The sequence below is a fragment of the Thermobia domestica genome, chromosome 8 (assembly GCF_964235325.1).
Source record: "Thermobia domestica chromosome 8, izTheDome1.hap1.1, whole genome shotgun sequence".
Classification (NCBI taxonomy): domain Eukaryota; kingdom Metazoa; phylum Arthropoda; class Insecta; order Zygentoma; family Lepismatidae; genus Thermobia; species Thermobia domestica.
In genome coordinates, this window is record NC_137461.1 from 71,133,051 (window position 1) to 71,160,231 (window position 27,181).

Genomic DNA, 27,181 nt, shown 5'->3' on the forward strand with positions numbered 1-27,181 from the left:
AAACACGATTCAGGAACCGTTCAAAAATTTTGTGGCCCCTGATCCAAAAACTAACAATATATTTCAATCAAAAATTTTCTTGTAGGCTTTATATCTGGATAACTACATACAGTGAAGCCAAACCCGAACTATTACTTACCTCAGTATGATGTGCTTATTCCGTAAAAAAATACGAAAAGTCGATTTAGGGGCCGTTCAAAAAAAATTGTGGCCCCTAAATCATAAACTAATTATTGTCCAAGATCGCAATCTTTTGATGCATTTTTTTTTTTTTTGATCATTCCTAAAATTCTTGTAGATTGTGATAACTACCATTTTGCTAGATGGGTTCCTGTCCATGTTAACGACATGAATCAATTCCCAAAATCGGTTTTCGATTAGTTTAAGATTGCAATGATCGCTGTCTATAGATCCAAGAAACATTCCTCTTCCATTATACTCGATCAAGGGCATGAACAGCTAAGCAAGATATTAAAGGTTTCAGAGGGAGTCATTGGCTTAACTCCAGATAACTCCAGATCTGATTGCTCTTCTCAGCTGATCTATGTTTACCCGTGAAGTAAATAAGCAAATTGAGGACTCAAATTTCCTCTCGTTATGAAGACAGTGATAATAATAACTGTGATTATTTTCGTCATGATGAAATGGGAAAAGGACAAGAAGACTTTCTACGCGATGATTAAAGCAATTTGCAAGAATGGAAATCCATTTCTTGAGCTAGGTAATAAAATTTTGAATCTTCAAGGTAACATTAGCAGCCCCCCCCCCCGTCACACACACACACACAAAAAAAAGAGTCAATCCTTTTAGATAAAGGTAAACAAAATGTGATAGTTTCGTAAATAAAGTCCTTATTAGAAGAAGTAAACCATTTGACACCCCAATACAGAAAAAAAAACAATTCTTTGCTATTCAAAACATAAACGGATACAAGAAGGAAATTTTTATCTTCTGAGACAAATATACACAGCCACACAGTCAAGACAAGGCAATATGGACGAATTCTTTGTTCATGAATTTTGAGAATATCCTCCTTCAATTGCAAGTAATGTCGAGAAGATGTATTGTTCAAATAAATCTGATCTTTTATGACTTCAGAATGAGGTTTAGGCCAATAAAACAACCAGTCATTTTAGCTGCGCCATCAAATTATCATAGGGCTGCGGTGGCTCACTGGTAGAGCGTTCATTTCGATCCCAACTCGCGCCAAGTAAACTTTGTGGTGGACAAACATTGTGTGTGTGGGTTTCCGCGGGGTTCTCCCGTTTCGTCTCACTTTCCACCATTTCATTCATTTCTCATCATCACCGTCTCCTTTAGCCTACCCGGCATAAGCGTGGGACCGATCAACGCAAAGGTTTTATTTCATTTCAAATTATCATGCTGTCATTTAGGATGATGGAGCCTTAATTTATTCCCTGTCACCTATAGTAGATTCATTAACATTTCAAGACTATTATTGTGTGTGTTTCTTGACGCAAATTAAAATTGAATCGAGAAAACATTGGCATTACGTATTTCTTGGACTTTTACTACGAAATTTCCATTTTAAAAAAAAGAAGAAGAAGACGCGAAGATCGGGATCATGGAACGAGACAGTTGGTAGATCCAGTTGTGAGGCTTCTCATGGATTGGTCCATGGTTTTACGTCATTCTCAAAGCAAGCAGAAAATATTTCGATATCTACCCTAAGTGATGATGTTTCCAGCCATGTTCAAAGTGACATATACATAACTGTAAATGATACCGTTCGCCATGTCGATCCTGGAAATAACATGGCAGAAAGATGCAACCATGAAGAAGCTGATACCAGGATAATGTTACATGTGCTGGATTCATTAGAAGAAAAGGCAGGAACAATAGTAGTACGAATCATGGATTTGGCTGTTGTCATTTTAGTTTATTATTTTAACAACTTCTTAGACGTTTTAGAAGACTGTCAACAGTTAATACATTTCGGAACATGAAATAAGACAAGAATAATTGACATAGAAATCTCAACAGCTGTCGGTGTTTGAATCACTAACTGAAACAATGGTAAACATGATGAATAATCCTTTCGCTGTTCCTGATTTAGACGCACCGTATTCAAGTATATTGAATTTTTTAAAATTATTAATCTGTATTATACCTAGGTAAAATTGAAAGTTACTATATTTGTGACTCCTAATCTCTGGAACCGCCCGACCGATCTCGTTCAAATTTTTGACTTAAATGTGGTTCTAACCTGGGAGTGTTTTTAGCTATTCACTTTGATGGTAGAACTTCGGGGAGGAGGAGGGGGGAATTATAAGAATAAATAAAAATTAATAACTCTTGAACGAAAGGACAGATCTCGATTAAATTCTCAACATAGATTAGGTTCGGGTCTGGGATGATATTTATCTATTCACTTGACTATAGAACTTAGGGAAGGGTGAGAAAGGAGTTTAAAAATAAATAAAACTTACAACTCTTGAACCAAACTATCAATCTGGATCAAATTTTTAATATAGATGATGTTCGGACCTGAGATGTTTTTTTATGATTTCACTTTGACGTTAGAACTAAGTAAGGAGAGGGGGATAGGAGGGGGAGATATATATACAAATAAATAAAACTTAACTCTTGAACCACTAGACCTATCTCGATCAAATTTACAACCTCGATCTCGATAAAGTTTAAACCTGAGATGGTTTTTGTCATATCACTTTGACGGTGTAACTTAAAGATGGGGAGAGAAGAGACATTCAAAACGATCGGAAATGACCGATATTCGTGCCGAATTTAGTTTTCGGAGTCGCGAAGATGAACAGTGACACTTTTGATGCTGTTTAAATCCAAATTCAGTCCCGCAGTTTGGGAGAGGGGGAGGGGTGGTAAAAATGATCGAAAGAAAAATATCAGTGTCGAATTCATAGTTTTCGGGATCGCTGAGATAAACAATGACATGTCCGATGCCGTGCCCCGCAACACGAGGAGGGTAAGGGATATATAAAAAATCATCGAAAATGACCGATATCAAAGAGCACTTTAGCAATAGTAAAACATGACAGACTAACGGAACATATTACTATTTTTTTCTTAATTTAACCCAGCAAAGCGGGTAATTAATGCTAGTCTACAATGTATGGAAGTTATAAAGAAGACATTATCAGTGTTAAAGGAAAACAATTTCTGCCACAAAACCCAAAATCCAGAAAAATTGTCTCCTCGACAGAATGCTTTTCTGTATTATTACAGGCTTCTGCAAACACGACCAAAATTACTCTTCGACATCCGTGCAAATATGGGTGGAAAAAAGCAGCAAATATAGATCCAATATTTTTGCTAATATGGATCAACATTTCCAATGCTTCTAACACTTGTTAGGAGGTATTCAAATGTAGGTGTAGATGCAAGAAATGTTCATCTGCATGAAGAAATTATTAAATTCTACTGCACTTAACAAGTGTATGCCATTAAATGGTTTGCCTTACCTCCAATTATATTCACAAATATCTATACGTAAGGATAAAATATAACAGTTAATTATTACTTACTAAAATTTTTAGGTAGATAAAAGAAAGACTAAATCTGCAGCGGTAGAGCAACTTATTAATACTTACAACAATTCTGATTTAATGATACAAGTATAACATACCTACAGCTGTGAAGTCATCAAAACGTGTCTTATATAAAATCATATAAATCCTTTATATTAAACAATGCAGAAAATATATTGGTACCGTTGTATAGATCACAATAAAATCTATATCCTTGTTCCTACAATATCTTAACGATGTTTACGATTGTCAAAAAACATGTGTTTCAAATTTACTTTAATGTATCTTAAACGTAGCGCAATACACAGCTACTATAAATAGTTTTGTATATTTGTATAATTTCCTTTACTTAGGAACAAAAACGATGGTTCTATCTCTATTCTGTGGGAAATTATACGCGTTTAAACAGTTTGATGGAAATTCTACGAGCGGCCATATTAATGACGTCATGACTTCGGTCAACTGGATTATTACTTTGGTTCTCCCCCTATTGTTAAAGAATGAATCTGTAATGGTGGCTAAACTTTTACACTTGCGGTAACTCTCATTTAATGATTCATATCTACTATTATTCTGCCTATCGAAACCGAAATTCTTTATTTCTTAATGTGATTTTTTAAATATTACATCATTATGTGTGTGCTTTCGGATTATGTGGAAAAATACTACATACAAAGTACTTAAATAACTAATCAGTAGGGATGGCCACAAAGTTCCGGTTTCGGCGGAACCAGTTCTTGGAGATCCGGTTTTCAGAACCGGTTCCAGGCCTGGATCCGAAAGCCCGAAAGACCTGTAAATGAGACATAAAGTTCACGTTCAAAACTGCAAAGAGGATCACGCGCTTGTGCCCTCTCCGCCCAGACCCGCTTGTTCCCCCAGAAAAAAAAAATTGGTCCACCAGTGGGTGTTTAGCCAAATTAGATAAGCAGCCGCCGCCTTTGCGCCTGCCTGTCGCTTCCACCATTTCATCTAGCATACTGTTCACAACCAGCCAGCAGCTCGGGTTTAGTGTAGGGATAGCCACAAAGTTCCGGTCCTTGGGGATCCGGTTTCCAGAACCGTTTTCAGACCTGGACCCGAAAAACCGGTTCCGGAACCGGATCCGTTCAGAGCCGAAAACCGGTTCCACCAGGTACCGGTTCTGGCCATCCCTGCTAATCAGCTATCGTATTAAAACAAATTTTGAAAAGAGAGAGAGAGAGAGAGAGAGAGAGAGAAATGTATCCAGTTTAGGGGCTGTTATAAACATTGCTCGTCTATAGAGAATTTTCCCGGAATGAAAGATGCAGTGTATTGTATGCATTGAAATTTCTTTGACCTTATACGCAGGTCTACAATTTCAAAGTACTTAACTGTATGGTGAGAGTAGCATGCTAGCTTCTAATGAATAATACATGTAGGTTTGACTCCTGGATTTGTCAATCGTGATCAGGTTTCACTGGATGAATGGTGGTATGTTACAACGAAGCCTCAGCGTGTCAGTTTAGCCTCTGATGATATAACTTTATTAATTTCAGCGTCAGAAAGATCGGACTGAATGAAATATTTCCAGTAACAAATAAGTCTGACACTTTTTAACTTCAAAAAATAATTATATTAACTTAGTCTACCATACTTAATCATTTGCTGATATGAAGCAAAAAGCACCGATAAATATCCATAATTGTACAGTTAGAATGTTTATGCATGTTAATTGTGCTTGACACGGAGGAGTACTTAAAGCATTTTACACCATGTCAACATACTCGCTTGTAAAGTACATGTAAACGACACCTCAAGGGAATTAAACAATACGCTTGTCTCTCTCTCTCTCTCTCTCTTTTTTTTTTTTTTCTCTCCATGACGTTACGAACACAGTCATGTGTTACCTTTTGGGAGAAAGAATATTAAGAATGAATTTAAAGACTGCATGTGCGCTGTTTTTGAACTGCAATAGAAGATAGTCCAAGAAAAATTCAATGTTCTTGTGTTTCGTTTATCTTGAGTCTTTTGACTCTTTTGAAGACGTTCGTCGACATTTCAAAAGTGTTAAACACATTAAACACAAAGAAGGAGCAATGAACGTATGTGGTAAACCTGATTGTGCGAGTTGTTGGATCTTTATATGGTAGTTGGCGTTGTCGGCAAACAATATATATATATATATATATATATATATATATATATATATATATATATATATATATATAATATTCTATAATTAGAAATAGATAAAAACGTTGGTTTCTATTATTTATGTTTTATAAGGCGAGTTCTTGCTTGATGGTTACCAAGCCAAATTAATTTTCAACTATCGCATCTCAAGTTAGAATTCAAGTTTTAGAAGACACCGTAATTAACTTTACTAAGTGGAAAGAGATTTAAAAAAAAATGTTCAAACTAAAATTGACACGGTTTCCTCTTTTTCCCTTCTTGAATTTCGTTGTAGCAGAAATGTCTTAAAAGAAGAAACATTTTTTTCACTCAATAAATTTTCTCTTCCAAGAATTCTCAATATTCACATTAAAAAATTCACTTCAGTGTATTTGTTTTTTTCTTTTCTACTGAATCTGAAGAAATACTTTTGTAGTAGATAACTGAGCAGGTATGAATGAGGGTTGAACTTCGTCTCTTAATCTGCAGACTGGGCAAATGCTGAGATAGTATCATTAATATATATGCTCTTAGTGCTCTGAATATTATACTTCAATAAGTGTACAGGTCTAGCGATTATCCGCGATAACATTGATGAGACAACCAGTAGTTTAGAAAACTGGTTTGCCCAAAACAAGCTAAAATTAAACACAGACAAATCTACAGCCCTAAATTTCCATCACATCCAAAATAAGCATTGCATAGATATTGATATAATGTTAAATAATGAAATAACAATGTATTCAAACGCAACCAAATTTCTGGGACTTTGGCTAAATCACAATCTTTCTTGCGAAACACACATATCTTTGGCCCAAAAGACCAATAAAATACTCTATGCAATAAAACCTATCAAACATGTTTAAATCTAGATACGCTTCGTAACTTATATTTCGGATTCTTTCAGTCTTTACTAACATATGGCATAATCTTTTGGGGAAGTTCCCAAAAGTGTAATGTATTGTTCGTGATTCAAGAAAGGGTCTTAAGAACTATAAAAGGGACCAAAATAAACGACTCGTGTAGGCCAATATTCAAGGAACTTAAAATATTGCCTTTACCCTCACTATACATATTTCGCATGTTGTTGTTTGTTAAAACCATCAACCCATAAATACGATACCAGGTGTGAGGATAAAATTCCCAGCAAACATCATCGCACAAAGTTTCACGAAAGGAATCCAACATTTATAGGTACCATATTATATAATAAACGTTCTCAGTGTATGACAGAACAAAGATGAGAATTCAAGAGATTACTGAAAACCTATCTATTACAGCACTGCTTTTATTCCGTGAATGAATACATAGATGTATAAATGAATTTGATTACTGATAGTATTAAAAAGGTCTATTTTTTGTTTCTTTTTCTTTGACTGTAGATGTAGCCTAGTATTTTAATGTAATCAGTATGTATATAACACAACCATGTATATTTATGTATGTCTTGACGAGTCATTCATACGCATGAATTCGTGCAATATATATGATTATAAAGACGAAATGAAATGGAAGTTCCGCTTTCGTTTAGGGAATTTTTCTGTAGTGAAGATTTTGTCAAAAATTAAGAAATTTTGTTTTGTTTCTTTACTTCCATTGAAGCGAAAAACGTTAAACCGAGTTATTATGTTTTCGAATGACAGGCCACCTCTTCCTGCACGTGGCAACAACAAACAAGTCTGTCTTTGAGGCTGAGCCACCAACACCTCAAGGGTTTGGTAAATGACCTCATTCGCACGGATACTAATCAGAATCTTACAGCGTCACGAGATCTTACAAAATTCAGCCAGTACTCTTTTTCTTATTACCATTTACAATTATTATTATTATTTGAACAAAGTTGTTTGCTTATAATTGCGATAAAGCAAACCGAAAAATATATGGTGCAATTCAATAGAAGCAAATAAATTAAATTAAAGTATGTGGCCTTATGGCCCAGAATAGCTGTAACTGTTCAGATGGCTCTTAATTGGATGATGCATAGTCAGTACATCTCCCGTTACCATTATTTCTGGCTTTGTAGACCGGAGTTCACCTTCCCTTAATTCAGGTTAGTATCCCAGTTATCTCTCGCTACTGGCGCTCAACCCTTATTATATATAATAAGTTGAAAATGGCAAAAGGATTTTCCACTACTACTACTATAAAAGCAGCATACTGATCATTTGACCACGTGCGAGCTCTCGATTAGTACAAAACAACTTTCGGTTTAACGTCCCACGATTATGCACGTTAGGCTACAGGAGACGGGTGATTAAGGGAAATGAATGATAATGGAAGCATTGGTTGGGTGAGAATGTGAGAGGAAACCCACACGGATACAATGTTGTCCACCACAGACTTACTTTAACGGGGATCGAACCAGGAACCCCCCATCAAAGGTTCCCTCTCTACCACTGAGCCACCGTGATCCTTCGATTAGTACGAAATTTACGAAAAAAATATTAATTACTTTCTTCATGAAGTGAATCAAAAGTATTTATAATACTTCCTTACCCACTTCCTTACCCTGTTTTGTTAAAATAATATTGTAATTGTTATAATTAATGCGGAGGTTTATGTTAAAAACAAATTCTTCGTTAAGCGACCGTGTGCACGTGTTCGAATACCAATGCTGTATGTTGGAAAGGACGGTAATCTTCGACCTTGAGGATCTTCCCTGTTAATCTTGGCTCCAAAAAATAATGCATTGATTTTCCTTTTAAGACAAGCACAGATTTCTTTGTATTTTCGTGCATATTCTCGTATGCGCGGTTTTTTTTTTATTTATTTATTATGCTGGTGTGGTGGTTATACATACATGCAGGTAGATAATATTATTCCGTCCTACTGTAATGCTGATATGTTTCCGTGTCGACTGATAATGAATTCCCATTTACGGCACCGCTTGCATTTCCTCACAAGCATGGAAATTCGTAGCATCTTATTTTGTTTCTTTCATACGAGAATAGGAGGGAAGAAAATCTCAGAATCGTTAAAAAATAATCATAATTTCGATGATCCAATGGATAGACAGGTTTCAGTACATGAACATGCCGAAAAAGTTATTTTTGAATGTCTGTCCAAACACGTGCAGAAGCGGAAACCACATCGTTCAACGTATCAAAGACGTATTTTAAAGGTTTTATAAAATTTTCCAGTTTTGTGACAGGATTTAGTGCACCTTTTTATCAAGAGACCCATTAGTGTCACATTTGGTATTGTGAAATTAAGGTGCGATCGAGTTGTTAATCCAACCATATGCTTCTTAATCAAAATACAAGATCTATCTCTCCATCGACACACCATTACCATCAGCAATATAGTTTCTCCACTTCTTTCTTCGAATTTTTTTCTGCCCCCAAAATAAGGATAGTTTATAGAAGATGAAAATCAAAAACAGGTCTAACAGCTGTGTCTTTTTCATTATTACCCGTACTATACGATATACATCAAGGGGGTGTGTACTGATGGGAATGATTTTTTTCCCTAGACGATTTACTCAAAAACGGCACAAACGAATTGGCTTATATTTTGTGAACGTACAGTCATGAGGGTCGCAATAGAAAGCCATGTTGCTTGTAAGCAACAAAACCAAATAAAGGGTTAAATGCTTATGCAAATTATTCTTGTAATCTTGACTGGATTGGCCCGACACAATAAGCAGAAATGAAATGAATGGAGCTTTTAACGTCCAACTGTTTTGTACCTGTAGACTAAAGGAGAATAAAGTGATGAAAGAAATGGTGTAATGAAAATGAGGGAGAGTGAGAATCTCGGGAAAATCTTCAAACACGATGTTGTGCACCACAAAGTTACATGGCTTTTAATCGAACCAGGGACCTATCACATCTGAGGTGAGCTCTACCGCTTTTATTATTATTTAAATTAGCTCTAATCGGGGACTTGTCTCCATAGTGTTTAATTACTGTAATCTTATTTAATTTTCTACGTAACCCAAGACTATAGGGACACACACGCCATAGAAACTTCGCAAACAGTTAAAAACGGCCACACTTTTCAGAAGGACTCAAACCTTCAACTTGTTTCGTCTCATCAGCCCAATAGCTCAGATTAACTATATAATACCGACACTACTGGGTCAACGTGCCCCTGGCATAAGATAGACAAGCTTTGACTCAATCTTTGGGTTCCGTACAGGGGCGTCATTTGGGGATGGCAGGGTGGGACATTGGCCCCCCTGAATTTGAAAAACACGTTTTCTAATAAATTATGTAATAAAAAAATGAAATTGTTTTGTTGGTAGACAGTCTTGTCCCCTTGCCAAAATCTGAAACGATACTACTGGTTGGGTGAACAGAGTTAGTTGGGTAACTGTGACATATGTGTCAGCTTACCTACAGCATCCGAAATCGGAAGATCTGTAGGTTCCAGCACTGCCAATGTTTCTTATAATCTCCTTTAACATGTGTAGATACGTGGGGGATACAGTAAAGCTCAATAGACAAATTCTAATTAAAAGTCCATGGCTCCATGGCCCATAAACTAAGGTATTATGATTGGCCACTAGGTATATAGCTGAGAAATCGCTACTATTTCTGGCTTTCGAGACTAGTATTACCTCTTAAGCTGTTGTAAGGAGCCAACCTTGAAAAAAAAAAAAAATCTAAAGCGTAAGTTTCACCGGGCGTCGATCTTGGTACCACGTGCAGACCATTCCGCAGCTTATGAAATCATTTTTACACCATATTATAATCACGAATATTTTCTAAGAAATGTATTTATTTGATGTTTAAAGGTCATAAACTCTTCGCCCAAGTTATTATATATATCAACAATATATTAAGGAATGAATTTCACACAAGTTAGAACTTTTAGTAGTCACGAGACACCCTAATTGTTCATTTCGCGTGTAGACACAGAGGTTCCATGTTTTCTTTTCGCTTATTTTTCCACTACCAAGGATACTTGTTTCATTTGGCAGTAATGGTTCAGGAACTCTGTAGTAGAGCTAACAGCAGTTTAAGATGCTATTCGTGCCTTCCAAACTGTTCCACGCTCGGGCGTGGTTATGTTGATCTCATCTATCTTCCCAGAAAGAACTAACATCGATGACATCAACGTTGCATGAGTACAACGATGATGTGACTACATAGAAGTGGTGTTGCGGTGGCATGTTTGAATTCTGCGATCGCTTCATTACTCTAACACAGAGCGTGCGAGCGGCAGGTGGGCGGGCGGCAGTTTACAGTGTTAGTGACATTTGATAGAAACTTGCTTCTGACGAAGAACGCTAAAATAGTTTTACTTAGTTTGGCAATCCGTACTTCTTTTCTCAAATAAGTCTAAAAAACGAATGCTTAATCGTAATAGATAAGCGTAGGAAAGTGTTATTCATGCTAGTTTTTTTTTTTTTTTTTTGTTAAGGGTACAACTATTATTATTGTCTTATGTGGTTCAACTATAAACCAAAACCTGTCTTTGCATATCTTGTAGTTCATTAAACATGTAAGCGTACACAATCTCTGATTATTAGCCTAGAGCGCCGAGTCCAGTGAACCAGGAACCAAAGAGAACTAAGAAAAAGAAAATGATGCAGATCTATATTGAATAATAATAATAAAGCAGTCTCGGTATTCACTTTGGGTGTGATAGCTAATGATAAAGTGGAAAATGAAAGGAGAACCTCGAGAAAACCCACATTCGAGATATTTATCAATCACAAAATATGATGTATTCCGTGAACATGAGGACTTTGACTCAATGTATTTCTGGGGCAAAACTGCTCAGGGTAACTATAGGAATCGAACCTGAATTTTCCGGGTTACGAGACGAGTGTACTATCATTTTTCGATGGTGGATTATATATATATATATATTACGACTTCCTATCTTTCATGGAAGCTAATGGAAGCTGTCCTCTCACAGGTAGCCAATTTCCTAACCCACCCACACAGCGGAGGGCATGCTTTCAATCTGATTATCCACTTTTATTTTTATTATTATTATTATTATTTTTTGTAAATTATAGTGTTGAGAAAGTTTACGTATATATAAAATTAGAAATTCATTTAGCTACATTTTATCAATGAATGAAGATATACGAATTGTACACCAATTTAAAATTGCATAAACATTTTTTTTTTTTAAAAAATAAACAGAAATGTTTACGTTTATTATAATTTCATTAGATAACTAGTTAAAAAGAGCAACCGTATAGTAGTAACATGTATTCTTGGTGTTCGTTCAAGGTCCGAGGTTCGATTCAGTGGTGGCAGAGAATTGTCAGTGTTGACCCCACCAGTGTGAAACAATCAAAAACTACTTGAATTAAGATAATCCGGAGTTTTGTCAAAAAAGCCGGAAATAACGGCTGACGACGTACCCAACTCAGAATCGTCTGATCAGCCTAACTTCAGTTATTGTAGTAGTATATAGGTTCACATCCCGACCCGAATTCCCTACGTAAAGTTAAGTTCTCGTGCGATGAACTAAATGTATCCTCGAGACAAACTTGTTAGAAAATCGAAGGAATAACGCCTTCCTGTGGAAAACACACAATTTGATAGTTTAGAATTGGAAAACTGTGTCAGTAGTACATTCTCAAACCGATTTGTTTTCTTTTGGTCCAGATTTGTATTACAAGAAGGAAACACTTGGCGCGCATGCATCCTTAAATCAAAATTTACCAACCTGTTTGTAGCAAGAAGAAAATGCAGAGAAATGTGCAGTGATTATTCATATTTCGTATGTAAAAACACAGTGATGAATGACACACATAGAGAAGCTTCGGAGATAACACAAGGCACATACACAGCACATGAACACTCAACAGCTGTTCACTGCGTTTATCTGATACATTGTGGTCTTCTGGGAAGAAAGCAATGATCGTTGAAGATGTATCATAACTGTTTACTTCGTTACCTGCAAAATAGTTCGGCGTTTCACCACCAGAGAGCGGTACGCGGCAGCGCACTCGATGGAGAGCGACCTTCAGTCGCAGTGCGAATGATTGTCAACTACTCTCTTTGGCATTTGAAGTAGATTATTACTCATACTGAATAGAGAATGTATGTACTACCTACATAAACATGAGTCAGCGGAGAATAACTTAATTTAAGCGAAAACTCTCTTTTTTTTTTCTTTCTTCAGAAAATTGATTTTGGAATTTCCATGGGGAATGTTTTAAAATATACTGTTACCAAGGGTACCGATTTCTTTGTAAATTTGCGGGGCTCATTCAGATACAGAAGGTATATATATCCCTTCCCTCTTATATTATATATATATATGAGGATTTTAAGAAAAATTGCATTCAAATTATGCAAAATATTGTATATTCATAAGCTCCCCCCAGGATCGGCGCCCTTGACTATTACCGTACCATTAAGTTATTAAAATACTTGTTTCATTAACCAAATTAGAGCTGAGCATGCAACCATTTATTTATTGTTTATTTTCTTCTTGTGAAGCTATAAAAGTTTAAACAATCTAATTAATTTTACTTGTTGAGTTGTAAACCTAACTAATTAGTGAATCAGTTAATTTATAATTTGCTAATAGGAAGTACTTGCATACTTTATTACTTAATAAATCGGTATATATATATATATATATATATATATATATATATATATATATATATATATATATATATATATATATATATACCCAACTATTCTATCAGACCTTGTTTCCAGTGGCGGCGATTGGACGTTAAAAGTGGGGGGGCAAGACATGATTTTGAATATTTGTATATCAGTCTTAGTTTACCTGGATGATGCTAACACTTTGTTTGACAAAAGGTTGTATAACTAATAGGATACTATCTTTTTCAGTTAAAATACTATATATTCTATTTCATATTTTATTAACTAAATTGAGAAGAGCAACGGAAGTAGGTACTAGCTCTTTGTATTCTTAAAGAACGAAAGTGTAAGAAAGATTTGATTTCTTGCTCATCAACATCTTAAAATGCTGTCTGAAAGATGTGTGATCAGATTATTTAATAACAAACTTGCAAAACAAATAAATAGAAAGGATAATACAGGGTTAACCTAAAAGAAATAGACAAGTTGTACTATGTATAAAATGCTTTTTTGAGCAAAAAGATTTTACCTGTGGTACGTGTATACATATTTGAAGTTTTTCGGCTGAGAGTTTTTCTTTTGTTTCAATGACTGGTGTGTGACGTAAGCGGCCCTGCCCTCGAACTTGACATTGACGTGGCTTGGAGAAATATGGCGAGTCAAGTTGAGAAGGCTGTGTTCTGGAATATGCCAAGACAAATTCAGTTACTGTAGTGCAACATCATTTTAGGACAAAGTATGGGAAAGAACCATCCACACGACAGTCCATTTATGACTGGGTACATCAATTTGAAGAAACAGGTTGTCTGTGTAAGAAGAAATCCACGGGAAGACCTCCAGTGTCAAATGAAAGAGTTGAGCGCGTTCGTGCGAGCTATGCTCGCAGCCCGAGAAAATAAACGACACGTGCAGAAAGGAACTTCATATCCCTCAAAAGACTGTCTAGAACATTCTATGCAAACGTCTCAAGTTCTATCCTTATCAACTGCAATTACTGCAGTCTCAGTGAAAGTGACAAACAGCAACGTTTAGAGTTATGCGTGTTCATACAAAATATTTGTGAAGAAAAAGATGACCTCATTCAGCTGCTTACATTTGGGGACGAATCAACCTCTCACGTTAGTGATGTCGTAAACAGAGCAGATTAGGAACTCTCCAAAGGTTAGCGTGTTTTGTGCTATATCGCCCAAAAAGGTGTAAGGACCGTTCTTTCTCAAGGAGAAACTGTTACTGGAAAAACGTACCTGAACATGTTGCAACTTTTGGTTGATGCCACAACTTGAAGAAGATAGTGACAATTTCATATTTGTGCAGGATGGAACCCCACCTCACTGGCATTCCGATGTAAGGGGTTACCTTGACGAAGTTCTTCCTAGGCGGTGGATTGGCCGTTCAACTGATGAGAACATGGCTATGACTCAATGGCCACCACGAAGTCCAGATCTCATACCGTGTGATTACTTTCTGTGGGGTTTCAGAAAAGATAATGTGTATGTTCCCCCTCCCTCAGTCTGACGCAACTGAAAGAACGAATCAGAGATGCTGCTGCATTGGTGGACAGTCAGACTTCGATGCCTGTTTGGGAAGAATTGGTCTACAGATTAGATGTTTCTCGTATAACCAAAGGATCACACATAGAACATCTATAGTTGTATCACAAACACTTCCAGATGTACCCTACCATGTCATTAAAACTTTTCATTTCGGGGACCACTAAGGTTGTCTATTTCTTTTAGGCTAACCATGTATTACTCATGGTAATGAATAATGAGGCTTGTTTTTCAAAAGTAACATAGAAACTTTAATGAATTATGGATTAATGAACAATTTATATTTTTAATTCCACACAAGGTATTAAATGTATGTTATTACTCTAGAAAGACAGTAAGCTTCCCGAAACATGTTCGTTGCCATTAGGTGCAGTTTTCACTTTCTTGGAATACATCTAAACTCAACAATACTTACAATCAATCCACACTCCAGTTATACAAAATAATCCTGAAACCTAGAATTGTGTTGAATTCAGTAAATTTAAATGTATATACACTCGTACACCCCTAAACATACCACTTCACTCGTATATTACACTGTAAAACAATGAAAAAGGTCGAAATTCTTTCTTATTACTATGTTTTTAATCAATATTCCTTGCTATTAGAAAAAAGAAAATATGTTTTAGTCAATTTTTATGCAATTAAAGAATAACTTGTGAGTTTTTTTTAAGTGTTATCTCAATTAGTTTCAAAGTGGCTAACATTGCAAGAACAAATGAAAGTATGCTGGAAAAATTTTGGACCATTTTTCGTGGCAATTAAAACGCAATTCCTGTAGCTTTCTTAACACAAGGGGAAGAGAAATAACCAATACGTACTCACGCAACGGCAAATATATGGCATCATTCTTTTCTATGAACCAGTAATATATATATATAATAACTTTACATTTCCAAATGAAACTATATACATCAATGGGTCACTTCAAAAAAGTGGGGGGGCAACTGCCCCCCTTTGCCCCCCCTAATCGCCGCCCATGCTTGTTTCTATATTGTACTAAAACACACTGAGCAAGGCAATGTGATATGTAAAAAACACAATCACATAACAGTTTCAACACAAAAACTGTCTTCAGAGAAAGATTGGAAGTCTGATGAAGACACAGTTATTGTGTTGATTGTGTTTTTTACATATCCTTTTTTTCTTTTACTTTGTGTTCCTTTCTTAAACTTTCAAATTATGTATTTCCTCGTTAGCCTAGTATAGGCCTACGTGACATTGATATTTGAAATTCTGGTTCGACTCAGGTCCCTAGGGGAGGAGGGAGGGGGCAGAAATGAATACTGAAAGGACATTGACAAAGAAATCAAAGAAAAACCACAAAACTGTTTATTATTTATATAATTTGTAACTAGTGACGATGTACTACTCAAGAGGTACGGTACGATATTCCCCTGGAGCCACGTTTCCTATCATGCTCAGTTAGATCCTAGTATTTTTGTAGTATTACTTTACGCCCCGAGTGCCCCGGGATTGCGGTTTCCCTTGGGGAACCTGAAATAACACTGTTTGTAACACAGTCGTTGTTTCTTTTACAAATATATATATCGTTCCCTTCTGACCTTCATACTCTCCTTTTCGTCCATTACAAATTCCTCTTTTTCCATTTCTGGAATTATTAAGAAGACGAGGAGAAACTGGTTGTGGTACAAGGAAAAAAGGAAGAAAAAATAAAGTTCCCCTCTCTCCCGGATAAGTGAGGAATAAAGGGAGCGGGCTTTGTGCAGACCAAGATCATCTCTCCAGAAAGAAAAAGGGGTACTGAAGAAAGAAGGAATTTCCAAGAAGAGGCCAAAAGCCATATAATATAAGAATGGTTCTTATTCATCGACTTCCGTTCTTTTTTAGTCACTCCCTAAAAAGATTCCATATTAGACCAAAATAATCCATAAGGAAAATTTGCTCAATTTATCAATATTAGATAGCGCCCCAAATTTTGAATGCATTTACAATACATATGTGGCAAAAGTATCTTGTATAAAGGTAACCAAGAAAGTTCTGTCGCATTTTCACCCACCACCTTCGAACATCGATATGTCACCTAAGACGTATCTGGAAGATCAAACATTATCCCCATGAGCATCGATGACCTTCTGCCAACGTTCTGGAAGGCCATGGCTTCAATCGCGGTAGAACGAAGCGAAGAAGATATTAAGTGCATTTTTCACCTCTACTAGGGATTTGAACTGACGTCATCTTAGGCGATTGTCCTAGGAATGGAACAGGTTAAAATCGAACGGTGCAATGTCCAGGGAGTGTGGCGGATACAATAGTGTTTCCCATCCAAGGCGTAGAATGGTGTCCCGGGTCATCCTATCCACGTGGGGCTTAGCGTTGGCCTGTAACAAGAGGACCCCTTTGCTATTCAAAAGTGCTGGCTCCAGAGTTTTGAGTTTTCTTGAACACGGCTCAGTTAGTGACAGTACACAGTTGAATTGATGCTCTGACCAGCTGGTAGCAGTTCGAGATGCACGAAGCCGCGAGCAGTCCACCAAACACACAGGAAGACCTTCTTGTGGTGCAGTGCTGGTTTCGGCTGTTTTGGAACCGGTTCATGGGATGTTAACTAATGATGAGGCGCCGTGGAGCTTCGTACAGGACACACTTCTCATCACCCTGTCCAGAAATAGCTCCCTTCCTCAGACGAGACAGAGAATAAACACAGGCGTCTGCTTGCGGTGCCTTTTCACCCGGAGTCAAAACGTGTAGGACCCATCGATACAACTTGTAGTGCTTCCCAAGATGATGGAGGTGCCTGGCGAATGGTTTCTCCACTTACAGTGAATTGTAGTCCCAGTTCCTCACATGTGTGACCACTGTTCGCCTCAATTGCTGCCTGAAGATATTCATTTTGTACATGTGTTGGTCTTCCGGCACGTGGTGCGTCTTCGAGTGTTCCGTCACCGTCCTTAAACTCGTTAAATAATTGCTGCACTGTCCGCATGGTCACGACACCCTCACCAAAGGCATAGCATATCTTCCGCCCCACTGCGTCATTTGACCTCAATTTGAACTCTTACAGCATACACTTCTTTATGACACTCTGTGGAAGTCCCATGTTCTCTCTGTTCTTAAGGAAGTTCACGGTGTAACTGAACTGCCACAACCAGGTAGTATGTTGGATGTACCCCGGGACGTACGCAGGAGGTGGGTCCTGGAGGTGCGGACCTCCCCGAAATTTCGACTTTTGTGTAAATTTAGCCTAATTTTAGGGGTAATTGTAGGAATGTTAATATAAAATACCCTCATGTTGAGTTTAGACCCCTCCCGAAATAAATTCCTACTGGATGTACCCACACCAACAACTGACTTTCGCCTTATCTCCATTCGATTTATGACCGTTTTGCCTTTCCCCGTTTCGCTTTAAGCCCTCAAAACAAATTTTGACAGACAACCAATAGGAATGTTATTTTAAGGCGAGACGAGAGTTCCTGTTTGGTCTTTTCCGTTTCGCCTTTTAACATACAAGGGAATTTTCACTTCCTATTTGTTCAAAGAGGGAATCATTTTATTCTCACCAGCAACGTCTCTTCCATTTTAGGCAAATTAAATTCAAATATGTTACAAGAATATAAATTTTATTATCACACCCAAAATAGCATATCAAGTTTATATGTAGATATAACCAGGAGCGGACCCAGGACGGACTTCTGGGGGGAGCGGTGGGTTGTAATACTGGTAGTTAGAGCTACTTTTAAGAGCGTCAAACTCGAAGATGGGTTTTATTTATATATAAAATAAAAAAAAGTTCCCTCTTCTGGGGGGGGGCGATCACCCCGATCGTCCCCCCTGGATCCGCCCCTGGATATAACATGAAACAGCTTCAATATATGAAATTACACCAATCAGTGAATGCTGAATCTTCAATACATGCACGTTTGCAAGGAAATCTATATTACATTACATGAAGTGCTAATGGAATAAAATGCTTTACTGTAGAATGTTCGGAATGGCTTAATTAATGATTCAATAATTATATATATAATATTAGTATCATTATATAATTATACACTATATATATATATATATTATTAATTGTTGATGTTCTTCCGCCGCTCTCTTCTTCATATTTGAGGTACAAATACAAGCTGCATAAGCAATTTTTTAAACAGTGACTCAAATAATACATTACTCTAAATACTTACTTCAATTATACTCTGTTCTATTCGTTCAAACGTAAATCCTACTAGCCTGACACATGTTTTGCAACATGACACTAAATTTCCCTATCATAATTTTAAAATTCCCTTCTCTAGTGTAAAGCGAAACGGGAAAAGGCCAAACGAGAATTCCCGTTTCGCCTTACAATCAAATTAACACACAACTACCTCAGCATCATAGCCTGAAGTAATGAAAACAGGCATAAGGCGAAACGGGAAGATACCCTCCATTCGCATTCAACTCATGGTGTGAGGGCCAATGGAACACAGACCTCCATGCATTATGAATGAATTCCAACACCTTTGGGAATTCTCATGCGCATTCCCCCCCCCCCCCTGACTATTAAAACTATTTACAATTTCCAGAGAACAGTTAGTTGCTGCATCTGTTGATAAGAAAAACTGATTAAAAACAAAATACTGCTCTCTTCACAGGGTTATACACAAACCAAGATCGACTCACTATACTTCCTTCTCCTTTTCCTAATTGTTCTGAGAGTTTCGTTGAACACACAGTTTGAACACAGATTCCTGTTGCATCTACATATACAAAATATTTAGGTTGAGTATCCCGACAAGGAAAATTATGGAGGAAACGTGTTTCTCCTAGCGACAAAAGAAAGAACTAAACTCTTTATATGCTAACCAAATTTAATGCTCATTATGTCAACATTTGATTTTAGAGTGAAAACTATTAGTAAAGAGTAACGAGATGGAGAAAAGAAGATGGTCTTATTTAACTACAAATATTTCATTTGCAAGTAAGTAAGGGAATTGTTGCTCTAGGAATTGTTGGTAGATATATTATTCCCAAAGAATGGTAAATGAAATTTTGAAAATGAGTTACAGACAATATTAAAACATCCTAATATTATAGATATTTGAATAAAAGTTCATTAAAACGATTAGAATAAAGGCAGAAAAGAAAGATTACACTAGAACATAAATAAATGTGACAGTGGGTTAGCCCGTAGAACACTAAGATAGGAGTAGGTGAGGTCATTCTTGGGAGTTAACATAAGTTCACCTTATATTTGTACATATTTACGGACAAACAGCTGAAAGTTTTAAGAGGACTGGTCAAAGGGAGGCTCAGCCCTGCTAGCTAACCCCTAGTTACTGGACTACTGTGGATACATTATCTTCTTATTCACCTCAACCATAGGTTGGTGGGCAACATGGAAATTTTAAAATTTTTCTCTCGCTTGGGAAAGCTGTTTTATATACTTTGATATGGCCTCTTCTTCGTAACTGCATCTAGATATTCTATCCTTGGTCTTCCTCTTCCTGGTTTTCCTTCTGCCTTTCCCTCTATCAGCACAGGGTCAATCCATACGAAGTGGTCCAAAAATTGTGAAAAAGGTTGCTCGACCATGTCCGAAAATTATAAAAATTTGAATGTGATGAACCTTGTGTATGAGGTAAATAACATCAATCACGTTGTCATATGTACGAGTGTTCCTGAATGGCGGCTATCTTTGTCGTCAGTGGACTGCCAATTTTTGCATTTGCAAGCGTTTTCGAAAACTACAGTTTCTCAGGACGTACGAATCAGACGAACACCAAACAAAAACGAATGTTTAGAGGAGAGACTGAGGTACACGGAGAATATAAACTTTTGCGTCTAAATAAATATACAGGGTTGCAAATCAATACATGAAATCACCAGAAAAACTAGAGAAAATTACACTTTTAAACGGGCTGTATTTTGTAATGGCATATAGTGGGGGTTTCGTAAGTTTTGTGCTGAATACTACTGCATGTTAAGAGTCTGTAGAAATATCTACAGTTATGATACTACTGACACCGCAGATTTATGGGGGCCCAAAAGTTGAAGTTTGTGATTTTGATGCCATTTTAGGGCATATCATCTCAAGAGAGCAAAGTACTAAAAATTGCTGCTTATGCCACAAAGTAATTCTGTATGTGGATAAACTATTGCAAAAACATCATGACTGATATTACATGGAGAAAAAAGTGAGAACATGGTAAAAACGCGAAGAACACCTCCTTGACGATAGTCGTAACCCGAAAAAAAATAAATGTTTGGATATGTTTCATGCTAGATCTCTAAAGCTATGAATGTGCAGCAATTAGACCCACTTGTTTGTGTTCAGTTGAGCAAAAGCTTGCGAGTGACGTTTGTTCCATCTTTCTTGTTCTGTGATCATTGCCACGTCTATATGGTAAGAGGATTAGTCCACCTTGCATCCAGGACACCTATCGTTGAACTGGATTGCGGTATTAAAGCATTTCCGCGGTCAAAGCAAGCAAAGTGATATTGAAATCCAATCCCAGTTACGGAAGTTAATATGTTCACAAGGTTGCGTTATATAGGAAAGACTAGCCTTTGCACAGTGGGCCAGAATCAGAATCTGACTGGAAAAAAGTCGTTTTGGTAACTACGTCTAATCTACATTCGAACAGCATAGTTGTGTTAAATAATAAATAAGGTTTCTTGCTGCGTATCAGTAAACACGGATAACAGCATACAGTGGCGGCAGCAGCACTTCAAAATTGATAGTTCATTATCTGTTTTATAGCGCGCTGAATTGGGGTAGTATGAACGTAAGGTTTGCGTTTAATTGCGCGTGTGAAAAGGCAACGAACAATCGCAAAATAAGCTATGAGTAAAGGTATGTATATGTACTTGCTGTTTGACTAAAGTTTTGATTGATTGGTTTACGTTGCTGTTCTGTAGAAGCATTTCTAGAGAGTCGAAGTATTCACGTATTGAAGAACTGCTATTGGAAATTGAAATTGAGATTTAAAAATGTACGTTCATGTCTGTATTGAGATCTTTCGTCATGGTGTAGTTTGATATATGTACTTCGAAATACAGTTGTGATCTACTGCCCGTTCTTGCCCGATTTTTATATTTATCGTCTTTTCAAAGTTAGGTGTAGAGAGCCGGATACGCTCTTCGTGACGTAAAGAACCTGTACGAGGTATTGCGTTCTAAACCATCAAACGAAGCACTTTATAATTATGATACGAACAGTTATGGAATGGAAATTCTTTCTCTGGATGTTCTTCGCAGTGTGAGAGTGGCTTTAAGTGCCTTCAAGGAGTACGTTTGTGGGGGAAGTTTCTGTAACAGAGTTTCACATCTTCCCATTCACCATTGTGAACACAAGTTTAGGGATATCATTTACTTCCTTCTCCTGAATTGGTACATTAGTAGGCTTTAAATTACGTATTTGCGTTTCCATTGAACATACCTCTTTTCTCGACAGTTCAGTTCTCTTTTCTGGTACAATAATTTAATGGGTCGACAAAATCTAGGCGACGATGGTTTGGGATTTTGCTACAAAATTGCTTTGTCAACCTCCCCATCTGATGTTGAATACAACTGTAAGGGAACGAAGGAGATAGCAAAAATATCTGAGCCACTAGTTCAATTTATCTTCTGTTTGAACTTTCTGCTTATATACATTATGACAACTGCTTCCATCGCAACCCCACTCACACACTAATTTCATTATGTCTCCATCTTTGATGCACTGTTTAATATAATCTTCATGTAAAATCACGATGCGCTCAATTGTCTGATTTACTATTGCTTGTAAATTATCTTCGGCTGACGTGTCAGTTACTATAATATTCTTTTCTCTGGGATAACGCTTTAATTTTGCTTCCCACACCACTTTATATGACGGATATATGTCACAATGTTTTGCCTTTGCACCTAGTCTCAAATGTGCATACTTTCTTATTGTCAAGTTGTTATCTATAATAAGTGCCACGACTTCACCCGGAGAATAAGTGTTTGAGAGAATTTTGGCGAATGATAAGCCTTTTTGATTTTCATTGCTCCCTTAGGTGTCGTTTGAGTGATTTCTCCTAATACAACCGCGGTATCTCTTTTTTCAGCAGCTCTCAATGAACATTCGGTAGCCAACACCAGCTCTTACTCAGAATGCTTTGGAACGAGTAGTTGTACAAGTTTTTTTCTTCGACTTTGTTTCCGGATCTTCGAAGAGTTTACTAGGTCTGCCTGATTTGCTTGTCAAAGGCCTATGCTCTTGGCTTCAAGAGATCGTTTTGAAACCAGTAAATACTTTATCAGAGAACTTAATATGTCCTTTCAACCAATCATTATATTTGGATAAAAATTTATCAGTCATTCCATTACACAGCTTCCAACGCTTCTCGAAATCACTTTGAAGGCACTTAAAGTCACTCTCACACTGCGAAGAACATCCAGAGAAAGAATTTCCATTCCATAACTATTCGTATCATAATTATAAAGTGCTTCGTTTGATGGTTTAGAACGCAATACCTCGTACAGGTTCTTTACGTCACGAAGAGCGTATCCGGCTCTCTACACCTAACTTTGAAAAGACGATAAATATAAAAATCGGGCAAGAACGGGCAGTAGATCACAACTGTATTTCGAAGTACATATATCAAACTACACCATGACGAAAGATCTCAATACAGACATGAACGTACATTTTTAAATCTCAATTTCAATTTCCAATAGCAGTTCTTCAATACGTGAATACTTCGACTCTCTAGAAATGCTTCTACAGAACAGCAACGTAAACCAATCAATCAAAACTTTAGTCAAACAGCAAGTACATATACATACCTTTACTCATAGCTTATTTTGCGAACGTTCGTTGCCTTTTCACATGCGCAAGTAAACCGCAAACCTTACGTTCATACTACCCCAATTCAGCGCGCTATAAAACAGATAATGAACTATCAATTTTGAAGTGTTGCTGCCGCCACTGTATGCTGTTATCCGTGTTTACTGATACGCAGCAAGAAACCTTATTTATTACTTAACACAACTGTGCTGTTCGAATGTAGATTAGACGTAGTTACCAAAACGACTTTTTTCCAGTCAGATTCTGATTCTGGCCCACTGTGCTTTGGCTACCTGGGAATTCCGCTCCCAGACCCCGTGTTTGCTCGGCTTACGGCTTTGAACCTCTAAAGCCCACAATTCTACCAAATTTTAAGCTTCTTTCGTATTTCAACTATCTAAAAGATAAGATTTTGTATCACAAGAAAACACCCATTCAAATAACATGGGAATTACTTCATCCCCCAATAGATACCGTAAAAACTAAAAATATTCACTTTTGGCAGTTTTCCTGTGGGTTAGTCCGGGAAGTCATCAATAATGCCAAATTTCATCATTCTAATCCTGCCGGAAGTGCCTAAACATTTTGCGGTGTAGATGATGTCCCATGTAAGTAACATTGGAAGGAGCTTTCAGTTCCCCATAAAACCTCTCTACGGTTGAAAATCTTTATTTTTGGTCATTTATTTAAGTAACGCTAACGGAAACATACAAGCATACTGAATTTAAAGTTTTTATTCCAATTCCAAGCACCTAAAATATGAGATTATAATTTGAAAAAAAGGTCAATTAAAAAAAAAAAACAGAGAATTTCTTCATCCTCCCTTTACCCCCTAAAAGTTTAATAAAAAATATTAACTTTCGGCAATTTTCCTGTGAGTTAGTACTTGAAAGCTACAACCATGCTAAATTTCGCCTTTGCACGTCAACCGGAAGTACCTTTTTATTTTACGTCAGTTCATGTAGTTTTATATTTAGTTAGGATCGATGTAACGCAACTTTGTGAACATATTAACTTCCGTAACTGGGATTGGATTTCAATATCACTTTGCTGATACATTAAGTGCTTTAATACCGCCGTCCAGTTCGACGATAGGTGTCGTGGGTGCAAGGGGGACTAACCCCCTTACCATATAGACGTGGCAATGATCATGGAGCTAGAAAGATGGAACAAACGCCACTCACAAGCTTTTATACAACTGAACACAAACAAAAGTGAGCCTAATTGCTGCACATTCATAGCTTTTGAGATCTAGCATGAAACATATCCAAACATTTAATTTTTTTTCGGGCTACGACTTATCGTCAAGGAGGTGTTCTTTGCGTTTTTACCATGCCCTCACTTTTTTCTCCATGTAATATCAGTCATGATTTTTTTTTTTTTTTTTTTTTTGCAATAGTTTATCCACATACAGAATTACTTTGTGGCATAAGCAGTAATATTTAGCACTTTGCCCTCTTGAGATGATATACCCCTAAAATGGCATCAAAATCACAAACTTCAGCTTTCGGGCCCCATAAATCTACGATGTCAGTAGTATCATAACTGTGGATATTTCTACAGACCCTTTACATGCGATAGTATTCAGCACAAAACTTACGAACCTCCCACTTTATGTCATTCCAAAATACAACCCGTTTAAAAGTGTACTCTTCTTTAGTTTTTTCTGGTGATTTTATGTGTTGGTTTGCAACCCTGCATATTTATTTAGACGCAAAAGTTTATATTCTCCGTGTACCTTAATCTCTCCTCTAAACATTCGTTTTTGTTTGGTGTTCATCTGATTCGTACGTCCTGAGAAACTGTAGTTTTCGTAAACGCTTGCAAATGCAAAAATTGGCACTCCACCGACAACAAAGATAGCCGCCATTCAGGAACACATGTACGAGGGAGTGTACGAGTGAATGATGTTATTGACCTCCGGATGCACACGGTTTATCACACTCAAATTTTTATAATTTTCGGAGATGGTCGAGCAACCTTTTTCACAATTTTTGGAACACTTCAGATGGATTGATCCCACAGCGATGCAATCGGAGTGTCAAATAAGATGGTCAAGTATGCTGTTTCTTCTTTTTCCTATTATCTTCATGATCTGTCGTCCTTCATTAGCTTCCTTTAGTACGTCTTCATTCCTTTTTCTTTCGGTCCATGATATGCGTAGCATTCTGCGCCAACACCACATTTCAAATGCTTCCAGCTTGGATATTTAAGCTTTTCTCAATGTCCACGTCTCTGATCCGTACAGCGCCACCCTCCATACCAATGTCTTAATAAATCGTTTACGAACGTCCAGCGACACATTTCTTGATGTTAGTAGTCCTATTTTCCTATTGAATGCTTGTTTAGCATGTGTTATTCTGGAACTTACGTCTTTGGATACGTTATAGAGTCTACTTAAAAGGGAAAAATATTCCATTCTGAAATTCATCAATTTAGCGTCTGGGGACAAATGTCTCCCCTTGCCCTCCCCTAGTTAAGTCACTGAATGTGTTGTGCCTCTAACAAGAAGCGTATCATTTTACGAAGAAATTATTAAAATGATATAAATTGAATTTAATTGTCGCGCCAAGTGAGCTATGTGGTGGACAAACACCGTGTGCGTGGTTTTTCTCGGAGTTCTCCCGTTACCTTCTACTTCCTTCATTCCACCATTTCATTCATTTCTCATCATCACCGTCTCCTTTAGCCTAGCTAGCATAACCGTGGGACATAAAACTTAAAGATTTTTTTTTAAAAATGAATTTGATTTGGTAAATAAAATGGCAAGAATTTCATATCAGATTGAGTCCATCTCAGGGTTTGCCCAAGTGGGCTCGGGTTTTTTCGGGTTGGACCCACCTGAAAAAAACCACTTTAAAACCCACCTGGGTTTTTGACCTATTTGTTAGTATATTATTGATACAACTAAGGTGATCACATTGTAAGTGATTTTTATCAGATTTTAGACTTTCCTTGGGCGAATTAGAGGCTTTCACGTTAAGGTATACAACAACATTCAACATAAGACCTTTATAAAGTTCTGAATTCACTAAATGAATTTAAAAAAAAAAGAAACACCTTAGCTTAAGATAGTTATAGAACAAATTAATGTATGGATTATGCTTATAGCCTATTTGAAGTAAAATAAGCAATTTTGTACTTTAGAAAATATTTTCCGTGAATAGTATTCTCGTCGACTTGGCGACACCGAGGGACGTTATCACTCATACGTTTGACTGGTTTAAGGTCATAGGTAAATACATTAGTAAAACTATTAGTATTATTTCTTACCTTTGATGTCAAACACAAAGTTTTTCAACTAAAATTTGGTTTTCCAACAATAACAGTTTAATTCAGTCATTTGTTGCTACTTTTCAAATAAGCATTCTGTGGAATCAACACCAGCAATAGCGTAAAAATTCTTGTCAAATTTAAGAAGCTTAATGCTCGGAGCTCCGAAAACTATGTAACACTTACTATTTCAAGTGCTGAGTTCAAATTTCCGTACTAGTTTCAATGTACACACCGTGAAATAAGTGCTCGGGAAATTCCCGAATTAAACGCAGAAGGATCGGAAACGAATACTTCAACAATAAAACTATTTATTTTACGCTTAAGCCTGCCATACGTCCGGTAAAAAACGGGAGTGTCCAGTTTTTGGGCCCGAGTGTCCCGCGTCCCCGTAAATTTTGTCGGGACAGG

The 27,181-nt window shown here is 37.0% G+C and overlaps 2 protein-coding genes across 4 annotated transcripts in view; one reads left to right on the forward strand and one right to left on the reverse strand.

Moving 5' to 3' along the window:
* LOC145692986 (uncharacterized) overlaps window positions 1-12,614 on the reverse strand; it is a 120,913-nt gene extending 108,299 nt beyond the window's left edge. Inside the window, exon 1 of the mRNA XM_081768614.1 lies at window positions 12,294-12,614. Within this exon, the coding sequence (XP_081624740.1) occupies window positions 12,294-12,411 (118 nt within the window). The 5' untranslated portion in view covers window positions 12,412-12,614. The remainder of the gene's footprint in view (window positions 1-12,293) is intronic.
* The window catches only part of LOC145692985 (ankyrin repeat and FYVE domain-containing protein 1), a 262,326-nt gene that overhangs the window by 165,865 nt on the left and 69,280 nt on the right, over window positions 1-27,181 (forward strand). The window lies entirely within an intron of this gene.